Here is a 12,745-nt window from a genome sequence, read left to right on the forward strand (position 1 = left end):
ACAGAAAAATGTGTGCGTTTTTTCAGAAAACACGTACTTGACATGTGAAGTGGTGGCCCATTAATGTGAAACAAACATTCCGAAAAATAACAAAAGTACAGGGAGATTTTTTTTCATTTGTACCATGCACAAAATGATTTTATTGAGAGCAAAATTTTTCAATTACAAAATCGTTGACCATGACATTGACAGTTAAACATGCATCTTTTCCTCAAGAAAAATCTAGATCCAATCAATTAAATGGGATCTTCTAATTAAAAAAAGAATCAACTACAAACCTTCATTGTTTCTAGTGACGCCCACCAAAAAATGCAGGAATTAAATAAAAGGTGGAAGATTGCGTACTGAAATGATAACATTCTAGAAAGTCATCGAAGGAAATTTAAAATACACACAGTAGCACTTTATATTTGTACACTACTACACCTTGAAACCGTCACAAATCTGTATACAGGAGTACAAACTACAATTACAGACAATTCTTTTTATACAACTGTTCGAACTTACAGAAAACGGTCAATAATTCACAGTTTACAAAAAGTTAACACCGAAAAGGCGATTTCAGTAAGCTTTTGAACTCTCATGCGTTTGAGTAGGCGCTCTAGGCAAACGAGTATGTAAAATGACAATTAATTTACAATCTTAGAACCTTTCATATTAGACACAAATAAACAAATAGCGTGTTTATAGTCATCATTACATATTTCAAAATGGCAGTGCTTATATCTCATCTCTCACACACAAGCAGAATTCTCAGCTACTTCCCTGGCTTTCTCTTTCTTTTCCTCCTCAATTATTTTCAACATTTCTTTCCATATTTACATCTTAATCACAAGTTGAAATACCATCTATCGTGTAACATTACCAAGTAAATCTTATACCCGAACTGAAACATCTCACAATAGAATAAAATAAATCATTTTGAATACTATTTGAGCTATTAATCGTAACGACTGTACATAAATCTTAATCAACTTATTGCAATACATGTATGTTCATACTCCAAACATTCACTTAAAGTCCTTCGTATATCCAACAATAATGGAATACTGTATACAATATAACAGCCTTTCAGAATCCGTATTCTCTCGAAATCATAAATAAATAAATATCTCTGAAAATAAATACTTACAAGCGATCTTAATTATCACTGTTAGAAGAAATAACCAGTCAAGTGGCTACACATGGAAACGAAAATGTACAAAATAATTCAGATTCGAAAATGCTATTATTTTAGTTTGGCAAGTCCAGAGTAAACAATGATGAAATGATTACAGTTGGTAATATATTATTCGTCAGGCGAACATCACAATGGAGGTCAATGTATTATTTTAAAAACAATTGACCGGGAAAAAGTTCTTAATTAACACTTTGAATAAGTTAATTTGAAAAGTCAAGAGATTTGAACTTCTACGCAGAATTTGATTTTGATTATGGAAGTTTCACTATCTTCAATATCAGATTGAAATACATGTTTGGTATTATGTAGAACGAAGTCAGAAAGTTGCGTAGGCAGTGCATAGAAGATGAGTAATTTGTGACTCATGTTTTCCCGCCTAAATATAGACAGTGACATCCCTTTGCTCCGTAATATGATAAGAAAATAAAATCAGCTTCTTCATTTCGCAGGCTATACAGAGCACATTCAAAGGAACGATACAAAGCATATTCTACATCCCAGATTGATTTTAATTTTGCTTTTTCTTTTGTTCAATTATATCACGTGAAACTCCCCAATCTATTCGTTAACTGTATTGCCAGACGTTTGTTTAGTTATCAACTAACAGGTATATAAGATAACACTACTATATTGCACGCGAATATAAATACTTCAATATTGTTGACAAGAATGTAACGTAGAGGAAAACATATGTCATCATTCTAAAACGAGGCAGCATTACATATCTACAAGTTCATGTTCTAAAAAACAAGAAATGTCCATCTTTTTACATCAAATCATCATATAGACTAGGAATACAAACGTTATAAAAAAGAAAACCTGATTCATAACTTATTATGAAAAGTTTTGAAAACTTTATATTTTTCTCGTTTTTCTTTTCTTTCAAGATGAATACAATTGAGCCAATAATTTTATTGTAAAAGAGATAATAAAAGAGTAAAAAAATGGAAGCATTGAATGAAAGTTTTTGTAACACTTCAAAAAACACATACATGTATTCATGAATATGTACGTTCTCTCCTATTACATTTCTTTTCACACGATCTCAAACAAAAATCAGGTGACAGCCGGCAATATCGAGAAACATGTAAAAGTAATTTTAGTGACACATTCATGTAATAATTATCATTTGCAAAAGAAAAGGGTTATGTATTTCATTCATCCACGTAGTTTAATAAGTATAATATGAAATAACAGTATTTTTTGCTATGTAGTTTCAACCAAATGACAATGATAAATTGAAACATAATTATCTTGAAGTTTTTCGTTTTACGTGATTTTGTTAAACAAACTTACAATTAAAATTTGTTATGAATGAGAAACTGACTGATTAACATTTTATCAATTCCTCTTCATGGATTATTTTTTTAAACATTAGCGTCAAGTTCATGATAATAGCACACTATTAGAGTTGAATAAGGGTTCGGCGGGCGGACTCGGGACTGGACATATCACTACCACTGCTGCTGTTTTCTGATTTGATTGACATGGCTTCACGTCCACACGAAGACGAACCAGATGAAGAGTGATTGGTGCCGTCCATGACCCCCTCGGACAAGCCAGCGAAGTTGAAGAGTCTAGTAGGTGTCACAACTTCGGTAGTGGGCGTATCCAGGCTTGCCACAGTATTGGCGCGACAGGTGGTAGTGGTGGTACAAGAGGCTGTAGTAGCTGTCTCCTTGTTAACCTTGTTCTTACGGCACATAGCCTTATGGGCCTCCAGGATGAACTCCAGTTGTTCTTTCTGCTGCTGAAGCTTGGAGATCTCTTGTTCTAGAGTGGCGTTCTTTTCTTCCCAGTCCTCAGTTTCCTGTTGCAACAAAAAAGAGGAACGTTGTAATTAACCGCTTAGCATGCGTGAAAACCTTTTCAAAAGTGGTACTTCCTGGCTTAAGAATATCACATTCTTTCAAGAGACAATGGACTCTTTTAGTGGAACAATTCACTATTCTCTTCGGTCCACTCACATACATTTCTCAATGACTTCTTCCGGCTGACCAGTGCCCCTATCAATATCACATTGTCTGCCAAATTTAAATCACACATCAAAATGTCAGTTTATTAAGGTAATGTTTCGATCCATCAATAGTCCAGCTAAACCCCTGAAAGTGTGTTTACAACCCGATTCATTCCATGCGGAAAGTAAATTTGACAGATGGGTGTCAGAATGATATTACTCTGACCATTGCTATTTGTGTTTCCCTTACACATCCTTGATCATTACAATGTTTTGGGTTGCTTTGTATGGCGCTTTTTATTTCATGGGGGCTATGATGAGGAATACTTACATTGATTAATGTGTTGGTATGATCGACCCGTCGCTGTCTACACTTGGCAGCAGCTAGTTTGTTCCTCTCTCGGCGAACCCTTCTCTTTTCACGTTCATCGGGAGTTAACTGAATTATAAACGATACAAAATACGATATATGATTATTCATTCGTTCCATGTTTTAATCACGGTTTCATAAATCAAGGAATGGCAAATAAACAACAACTAAAATGGGTTTTTTCTGTAACATCCAGTACGTGAAGGTCTACGATTCTGACGTACTTGGATCGTGTATACCGAGTTGATTTGCATGTACATGCATGAGCCTTTGACGTCGAGACTCCTATTGTATTCCTGTCTTGACAAGTTAATGATTGATATGCTTATCACCTTTGTAAACATTCCTTGTTGTGATATCACTCAGCATGATAAGAGATTAAACTATTAAAAAGGTAATTTGAAAAAAAGACTTTTTGTTTTTAATAAAACAATTATCCTTGCAAATATTCAAGAGAGTATTACAATTGATTCCTTTCGCAGATTAGTTAGTTGTTTTTATATTTCATGCGTGTAAATATTTGATAGTTGTTGTTTGGATTCAAAGCAAACATTCATTGTGTTTTTGAAATCACGAAAGACCTTGGCACCGTTCACTGGATCGTGTCAGGGATATATTCCACTATAGAGCCCGATTGTTTGGATAAGAGAACAATCTGGATGAATATGAAATGATTGGCATAAACATCGAGCAAATCGCTTTGCGAATGATTTCAAATCCAAATCACGTCGTAAGTACATTAAGTTGTTTTAGATGAATTCACGAAAAACACACGCTTGAATTCGCGTGTGATGTTGCTGGAGATGAGCCAACGCACATACGGGATACATCAATGAAATTTGCAAGAGAGAAACACTTTTCCTTCCTATATTCCTCTAAACGTTATTGATGAGTTACATCCCTTGTGCCCTTCACCCTCCCCGTTCACCCTTACATTCTTGCGTTAGACCCCTGTTACATCTGAGAGATTCCCTACCTCGGGCCGGCCCGGGGCCTACCTCGGGTCGGAAAGAAATCAGATGTAAACATCCCAAACCTACCTCGGGCCACCTTTTAGCGAACCTACCCGAGACCACATCCAGAGGTAGTCTCGGGTAGGTATCGGGCCGGCCCCAGTCCACCGATTCGTAGATGTAAACGCACACAAGCTTTCGAACCTATCTCGGTCCGTTCGCCAGCTGTCAAATTACGTCATAGCGCACGCTATCCCCTCCCCAGAGCCCCGTCGTTCTTCGAATGTTTTTGAGGCATGCGACACGTGAATTGTGATTGATAAAGTCTTTGATTTGAGTGAAAAGAAGCATTTTAAACGTATCATTTTCAAGTCGATCATATCTTCAACGACTGCTAGGATCATCAGCATTCTTTCAGAATCTCGGGTAACTTCAATTAGCGCGCGAATTATTCGGAGCCTAGATCGAGAGCGCCTTTTAAAGGTGTCAGCAATCGGATGCCGCTCGAAACAGTACGGATAGGGCGAAAGGGGAGGGAATGAACACTGTGATGTAAACAGACCACATTTCGGACTCGGTCCGTTCGCGAAGCTAATCCACCAATAATCCAGTCAAGGTTGCAAGTGGACTCGGTCGGGTCTCGGGTAGGAAACTTTCAGATGTAACAGGGGTCTTAGTCTTTGCATTACTTTTCCCAAGCCCTGAGCATTGTATGTAGAATTGACAGTGACTGGGTCTATACTTGTAATCACTTGTACAACGAGAGAACACTGTCGTACTCACAGGAAACTATGATTTAGACACCTGTGAGTTAACATAAGAATTGTTCAATTAGCCAAAGAGTCAGGCATATAGGAGTCATAGCGCCACGCGGTCTGGGCTTGCCCCCCTCCATCTATCCTATATCAACTACCCTGGTAAAAAAGAAGAAAAAAAATCCATGACTCATTCAACCATTCTCTTTCGTGATTAAAACTTGCGGAAGTTTGTCAAATTTGAGGGGGAAAGGCATGAAGCGAGAGATCTGGGGAATTAAACCACGATAGTCGAATTAGGAGAGTTTCCTCAGTCAATATTCATGACGAAAAAGTATCATTTTATCCAGAATTAATCGTTGTTTACAAGTGTGGAAATTGAGATTTAATGAGTGAAGAGGGAGAAAGTTAACACTTTTATTTCCAGCTGCACTTAAAGTGAAATCGAAGTTTCTATAGATCGTGTGTTCACACCACAAAATGATGATGAATTCACGACTGGTTTCTTCAAGTATTTTAAAGATTTTTCATGCCTTGTTTACATTTTCGTGTTTATTTAGGAGGCTTTTCCTCTCGAAAATCTTATCAAATATGAAAGAGAAAGATAGACTGAGACACCTTGTCTAGATCACTAAAACTCGTATTTCATTAAGGGTATCATACCGAATGTAAGCAAACACTTAATTGTCGGATAACTGCTAAAAGCTGATTAATCGGCAACCTTTAACAGCTCTTCAAACAAGGGTCCACAATATTGTCACAATTACATGTTTCTTTTCTCGGTTTCCCCCTTCTTTGGAGTTTCCTTTGAAGTGCGTTGTTAAACAACCAGTACAGAGATAAATTTGCATTGTGGTATAATTGAATCGAGAAACGTTTCAGTTTATGGGGCTTAGAGGTCGGTCTAACTCTTAACGAGAATACTTTGAAAAGGACGTGAAATACCAAAACGAGAACAAAGGTTTCTTTAGGTGGGGGCGGACGTTGGTGCAGTGAAGTATGAGGAAACGAATTTCATGTTGCGAGACTAAACTTCAGTTTCTTTTCAAATGAAATAGAGTAGATCTAAGCCCCTAAGCCATATACAACACAGCTTCACAGTATATGTCCTACAATACAAATTGCGCCCTGTATTCATAGCTCTACATTAACACAGACGATTCAATATAATTTACCATGATATTGCATGAAAGGAGTGCCCTTCTCAAGATCATCCCATTATAACCGATTTGAATCCAAAACTCACCGGATCTAATCATCTTACATTGTATGTTATAGTACTGGTAAAGAAATAAAAAAGGGTTTGCATGACTTACATTCCTACTTACATCGTCATCTCTTATCCTTCTGCGGGGGCCTGAGGAAGGGGACATCCTGTACATGTCCATATCGCCCCTCTCCCTGGCGATCCTCTGGTGGGGATGGTGGGGATGTTGACCCCCTATACCACCTCCTCCTCGCACCACAGCAGGGGTGTGGTAACCGTTGTGGGATGATACAGAAGGGGGCACGAAGCTACCTCCGTGGATGTTGTTGGGATGTTCTAGCCAAGATCCTCCAGTCAGTGAGGTGGTTGGGGTGATGACTGAAGTCGGGATGGCATTAGGCAGGGAGGTGACTTGGTTGCTCATAGTTGGTGCATAGCTTGAGATATCCATGATGTCTTCAGAGGCGGTATAATCCTGTAAAATAAACAGACCAACATTAGCAAATGGTGTTTTGGTGATGGTGGCAAAAATTTCACACTTGAAATAAAATATTATTGTGAGAAAGAACATTGTAACAAAGACTCGAATATTGAAGATAGCCTGGAGAATGGATAGGAGACAGGGTTTTGTTTCTTAACACTCACTGCTTCCACCTTGACGAGCTTGGCCGATGGGTACATAATAGCCCGGTGATACATGTTAGCTCACCTAATCCAAAGCCCAAAAGCCTTCAGCTGACAAAGAAAATCCGTCCAAAATGTAGAAGAACGAGTAATAATCAAAAGACAATGGAAGTATAAATCCTTTAAATTCCTCTAAAATAATCCCGAAGTAAATGAATACGGAGAAAATAAGGCAATGCGGTTTGGGGATGTGTCCTGCTCAGTACCCTCTCACACCGGCGAGGGGGAGGAACGACCTGTTCGAGAGCGTTGGCTGAACTAACCATGTGAGCCGCAAGCTCAGGATTTTTGGTGAATTCCAAGTCAGTGTTAGTAGAATAGCAACACAGACTCTACAAGCGGAAGTCACATCAGGGACAAGCATATCGCTTTACAAGAGATTGGTGTAAAGTTGAGCATTTGCCAGAACTCTTCGAGATTCATCGCAAACATGCCTTTCCAATTTTTGAATGATGCATTTATTTGAGAGGTGGATTGTTCGAGTTTGGTAAGAAAATGAAAGGGTCTGTAGATTTAAGACTGTTAAGATGCCCCCTCACGAGAAGGAAACTGAACGGAAGTTCATGACAGTGACGGGGCCAAGAGTCTGCAACGGGTGACGCCAGGAACGAGGCAGAAAACATTGAAACTCTTACTCATTCTTTCCGATATAACAAGTTTGTTTAGTATTTATTTATTTCCCTTCCCATTGCTAATGTACGTTGTAACGTGTACAACTACGAAACCCAAATCCATGTGATTGTAAGTCCTGACTGATTTTTAAATTACAGTTTTACAGATAGCACAAGACTATCTGTTCAAGCTATTGTCATCCAATATATTTTAGCTTAAAACAGAAAAATCCAATAATAAATATAAAGCCCGGGCATAAACCCTTGATACATTATAGTTTACTTAAGTCCCTTTTATGGACGCCTGAGTGGCCCTACTTTTATTTCGCTGTAAATTTGTTCCATTGTGTAACTTTGCTGCATAGCTGAGCTCACTGTGTGCATACAAATGGCTGAGAAAGAGATTTTCGTTGAATAGGGTTCACAGAGCATTGTAGATAGGTCACGCTGTATTGAAGGAAAATGGCGAATTCGAGGTCGTTCTAATAATGCACCTGTTATGCTGCACATACACAACGGGCTGTCGGCCTGTTGGGGATCAGACGCGACAGGATTTGGATAGCACTGCATACCTCAGTGTGCAATACGTCCCTGGGAAACCGGCCAAGTAGCAAACTTCGCATGTCTGACAACGGTATTTCTCGAAATAGTAATATGCCCTGTCATTTTTTTTCATTTAAACATAAATAAACATAAACATTTTCCTACAGATTAGAGATGTAATATCCGGACACCACCCCCCCCCAAAAAAAAAAAATTAAATAAAGCTGAAAATGCAAAAACATGTCTATGCTAAAATCATGAATGCAATAAATGAAATGAAGAAAAAAATCCACTATTCTTCCACCCTAACAGAAAGTAAAGAATATTTGTATCACAAGATTCAATGCTTCCAATCGATTTAATTTTTACATGAAGGCGTATCTTTAAAGCCTGGTGACATATATAACCCCTGCGGAGATGATAATTTATTGAAGAACCTGATACAAGTTCGGTAATGCACGGACATGTGAGATAAAGATCGGGATGTATTCTACATAAAGACCAATAACAAGCTGTTCACATACAATCTGAAAATAATAGCAATTGGTAAAACCGTGAAGTAAAGTGACACCATGAGCATCACGAATCGCAAAACATACGCATCTTGATTGATAGAGCATGATGGGAAGGGGGAAGCGACATCCGCCATCATCACCATCCTCCTCCTTCTCTAACTGACCGCATCCCCCATCCCACCCTACTTCAACCACCTCATGCACACCATGGCACTGTACAACTGAACTAACCTCCGATGTAGCGGGCATGCAACCAGACGCCATAGTACCAGTAGTCAACAAAAAACCATCATCGGCTGGCATGGTGACTGTTGGGTACATCACAGATTCGGATCTTTCTCTTGAAATTCTCGGGTCTTCTTAAGCCCAAAAGTCCCGGGTTCGTGTATCAGTAGAACTGCGAATTGAATGAGATATCGAAAGTGAACTTCCTTAGTGACGAATAACTTCCGCGGCTGCGAATTGTGGTCTCTCTTTTTTCTCCGAGATCGAGCGATGACTAGTAGATGAGTCACAAGTTTGAGCGTACAAGCGATCTATGGGGTGTTCCCGATAGTCGTGCACGTTATATGCTTGGCGAGCGTATTCTCGACTGCAGTGAGCTATTTTTAGACACATACGAAATACACGGAGTTGGACACACTCGCAGGACTCCGTGCTTGATATAGGAGCTGACTTCAAGCACTAAATCCGACGTCGATAATATATGAGTGAGTCCTGCACACTACACGCTGCTTCGACCTCATGAATATATCGTGTTCGACCAATCGGTGGTCGAAAGAACGGGGTAAATGGATGTATTCGTAATTAATAAATTATGAAAATAAGACCTGAATCGAGAGTCAAATGGAACATTCCAGCTCATGAATATTCATGACGAACGGTATTCAACGGCCGACGTCACAGTACGCATTATTTATCGTGACCTTACCGTCGACCAATCAGCGAGTGGCTCGCGATTGTGACGTTGCAGGTTTACTTTGTTTACTCGCCGTTTCCATAACAGAAACCTAGTGGTATTGGAAAACACGTGTATACTAGCTTTGTTATGATTTTTTCACTATTCAAAACAACGTTTTCTCTGAGGTGATGATAAGGCCTATTACCAAGAATTTCATAGGAAGAATTTGGACCAATATTATAATAGGTCAAGAGGAATGACCGCTTCCGGTTTTCTTTTCTATCCCATTCTTTTTTTATAATTGTTTAAAATGCATTTGATTTGAATTGATTAAAATAACATTGCGCCTATCTGAGATGGGTTGAGTATAGAATATGAATAAAACCATACATCGTTTGTAACTGTTAATTGATTCTATACTACCAATTAGTACTTTGTTTTCGATTTATATTGTTTCCATGAAAAAAAAAGAAAAAAAATCTATGTAGCGTATTGCATTTGATAGATGCCTGCGTTGACCAATCAAAATGTAACATTATTGTGAGAATTTGAAAAAATGGTGATGATTAATTGTATAATAGAATGATATGAATAAGAAACATGATGATTATATACGGAGCGTAATGATATCAACTGAAATCATGATAACGATGATAATGATATATTTTATATGTATATATATATATATATATATATATATATGTATATATATATATATATATATATATATATATATATATATATATATATATATATATATATATATATATATATATATATATATATATATATATATATATATATATACTGACGATATTGATAAGAAAGTTAAAAAAAGAAAGACACGGGCCTAATTGAATTGAATACTGATATTAAATAATTCATAATTAGACCCAAACCCGTTATTATCTTATTTTTTCGTGACAATTTGATGTTCTGTTCTAATTTTTTGTAATATTCTTTGGAACAATAAATCCCCACACCATTCTAACATAATTATATAGGCCTACCTTATGAAAGGTCCAAAAGTAATTCCACTGCACGCAGAAACGTGTATATCCAAAATTATTATATTCCAAAAGTTACTATATTGCAGTTTGACGTGGAGGACAGAGATAAAATAAATCAGCACTGTTGCTGGTAGGCATCCTCGTTTAATACTGGTGTTGACTTGCCAAGATGTTTTGGACACTTCACGCTGGCAAGATCTGAAATTTCGAAACAAAACTAGCTAAAGGAAATCCTGCTATGGGATTACCATTTCTGAAGAACAAAACGCGATAGGATTAGTTCGTTCCACCTTGTATCACCCGTCATAGTATTATGCCACTCGATGAAATCGTTGGGGGACATGTTTTCGGCGAAATTCTTATTGATAGCATGGCGTGTGTACGTGGGAGGTGATGAAAGCGCCGGCATGCTGATTTACTATACGTTGCTGTTATCAAACAAACCATTCAGGCGGACTTTCTGAGAAACCACGAAGGAGAGCCATCGGTCGATACCCTCTGATTGTCCTTTGGTGATTCCCCTACCACCAGCGAAGGATGGGCGTGGTCATACCCCCTCATGACTCATGTTACAGTAAACGTGAGGGATACCCCAATGAGCCATTCATCGCATTCTTCGCATTTGAGAGTGGGTGTCGTCCCACGTGTTTTGCGTGATTAATAACCGTAATGAGTTATTACATTGATATGCGTGCATGCAGAATTATTGTTGGTCATTGTTAAAAGGGTGGGGGTAAAGGCGTGCCCATAATTATGACACCTTGGATTCATGATCATGATAATCTATTGTAAATATTAAATATTGTAAAAAAACAAAACAAGGAAATTAGAACAGTGGATAATAAAAATTGGCGTAATGAGCAAAAAAATAGAGAAATTGAGGGAGCTAGATAATGGCAAATCGCATAAAATAAAAAGTTGCGAGTGAGGGAAGCAAGCGAGCAAAAAAAAAATCGAAATTTGTAATTCAAAAATATATTTTGTGATAGATTTTGACGAATATTCAGAAAATAATTTAATATTTCACCCTTGTCTCTGTCCTTTTCTCATTTTTTCCTCGGGTGGGCGCTCTTATTGCCACCCCCCCCTGTACGCCAGTGATACGGAACAATATAAGGAATGAGTTATCAACCTCGGGATGCCAAAATATTTCAGTGTAATACTAATAGTATTCTAGATTGACTCGTGTATACAAGCAGGGCTTCCTTTAGTTCCTTATGCGGATGTATTTGCTTTCCCCCACTCATACAGTATACGCAAATAGACAATAAGATGACTCTTTATAATGACCACGTAAAAAAAACATATCGGGCGCACAGTTCTCTATAATCATCTCGAGATGATTATAGGGAATATTCTGATTTTTTTTTAATTCCTGAAGAAAAAATGAAAATACTCCAAGATGAATGCTATGTACATTTCATAAAGTGGTATGCAAATTATTACAAGTATGATTATAGTCTGAATTATCAAAAAAAGTATTCCCCCCCCATCAGATTTTAACTCACCAGAACGCGGATTCGTTGGAAGTAATCTCCCTGTGTCTGCAATGCTTGAGTATTAATTATGACCACCAAACTTCTCATACTTTCAATATTTATAATCATCGAAACTAAATGATTCGGCACGGTGTTCAACCGGGTACTGTGTCTTCCGATACAAAGTTCAATATCAACCCGGAATAATTATTTAACTAAAATGTGTGTTTTTATGTGCATACTGTGCAAAGGAAGTAAAACAAGCGGAAACAGTAATTTACAGAATAAAATTCGTATTTTCGGTCTCGGTCCTAAACGCATAGGCCTCCTGTTACAACAATAAGGCCATAATGAGGCAAAGTAAACTGGAATGCAGGATCATAAAATGGGCGGGTTAATTTCACCACTCCTCTCTTTCCCCTATACCCCCCAACCCCCCACCCCGTCGCAAAGAACAAATTACTTTTGGAAAGTAATGGCAAGATTAAAGGGGAAGTTAACCCTGAAGAAATTATTTTGTATAAATGCCATGCATAAAAAACAATGGTGAAGATTTGAGGAAAATCCATTAATACGTATTC

General features: G+C 37.8%; 1 protein-coding gene across 5 annotated transcripts; it reads right to left on the reverse strand.

The window, feature by feature from the left end:
- Nucleotides 1-712: 712 nt before the first annotated feature.
- LOC121418762 (fos-related antigen 1-like) lies at nucleotides 713-10,816 on the reverse strand. Of its 5 annotated transcripts, none has more exons than XM_041612859.1 (4): nucleotides 10,687-10,816; nucleotides 6,532-6,897; nucleotides 3,469-3,576; nucleotides 713-2,990 (listed from the first exon to the last, which is right to left on the reverse strand). In XM_041612859.1, exons 2-4 carry the CDS (start codon nucleotides 6,871-6,873, stop codon nucleotides 2,586-2,588), a joined length of 855 nt encoding a protein of 284 aa, XP_041468793.1. In that variant the 5' UTR covers nucleotides 6,874-6,897; nucleotides 10,687-10,816; the 3' UTR covers nucleotides 713-2,585. The 5 variants fall into 5 exon arrangements, with proteins under 5 accessions (XP_041468793.1, XP_041468790.1, XP_041468789.1 ...); XM_041612856.1 differs by lacking the exon at nucleotides 10,687-10,816 and adding an exon at nucleotides 9,007-9,626 and having other exon boundaries at nucleotides 6,544-6,897; XM_041612855.1 differs by lacking the exon at nucleotides 10,687-10,816 and adding an exon at nucleotides 9,007-9,624.
- Nucleotides 10,817-12,745: the final 1,929 nt, after the last annotated feature.

This window comes from Lytechinus variegatus, chromosome 7 (genome assembly GCF_018143015.1).
Source record: "Lytechinus variegatus isolate NC3 chromosome 7, Lvar_3.0, whole genome shotgun sequence".
In the NCBI taxonomy this organism is placed as follows: Eukaryota; Metazoa; Echinodermata; class Echinoidea; order Temnopleuroida; family Toxopneustidae; genus Lytechinus; species Lytechinus variegatus.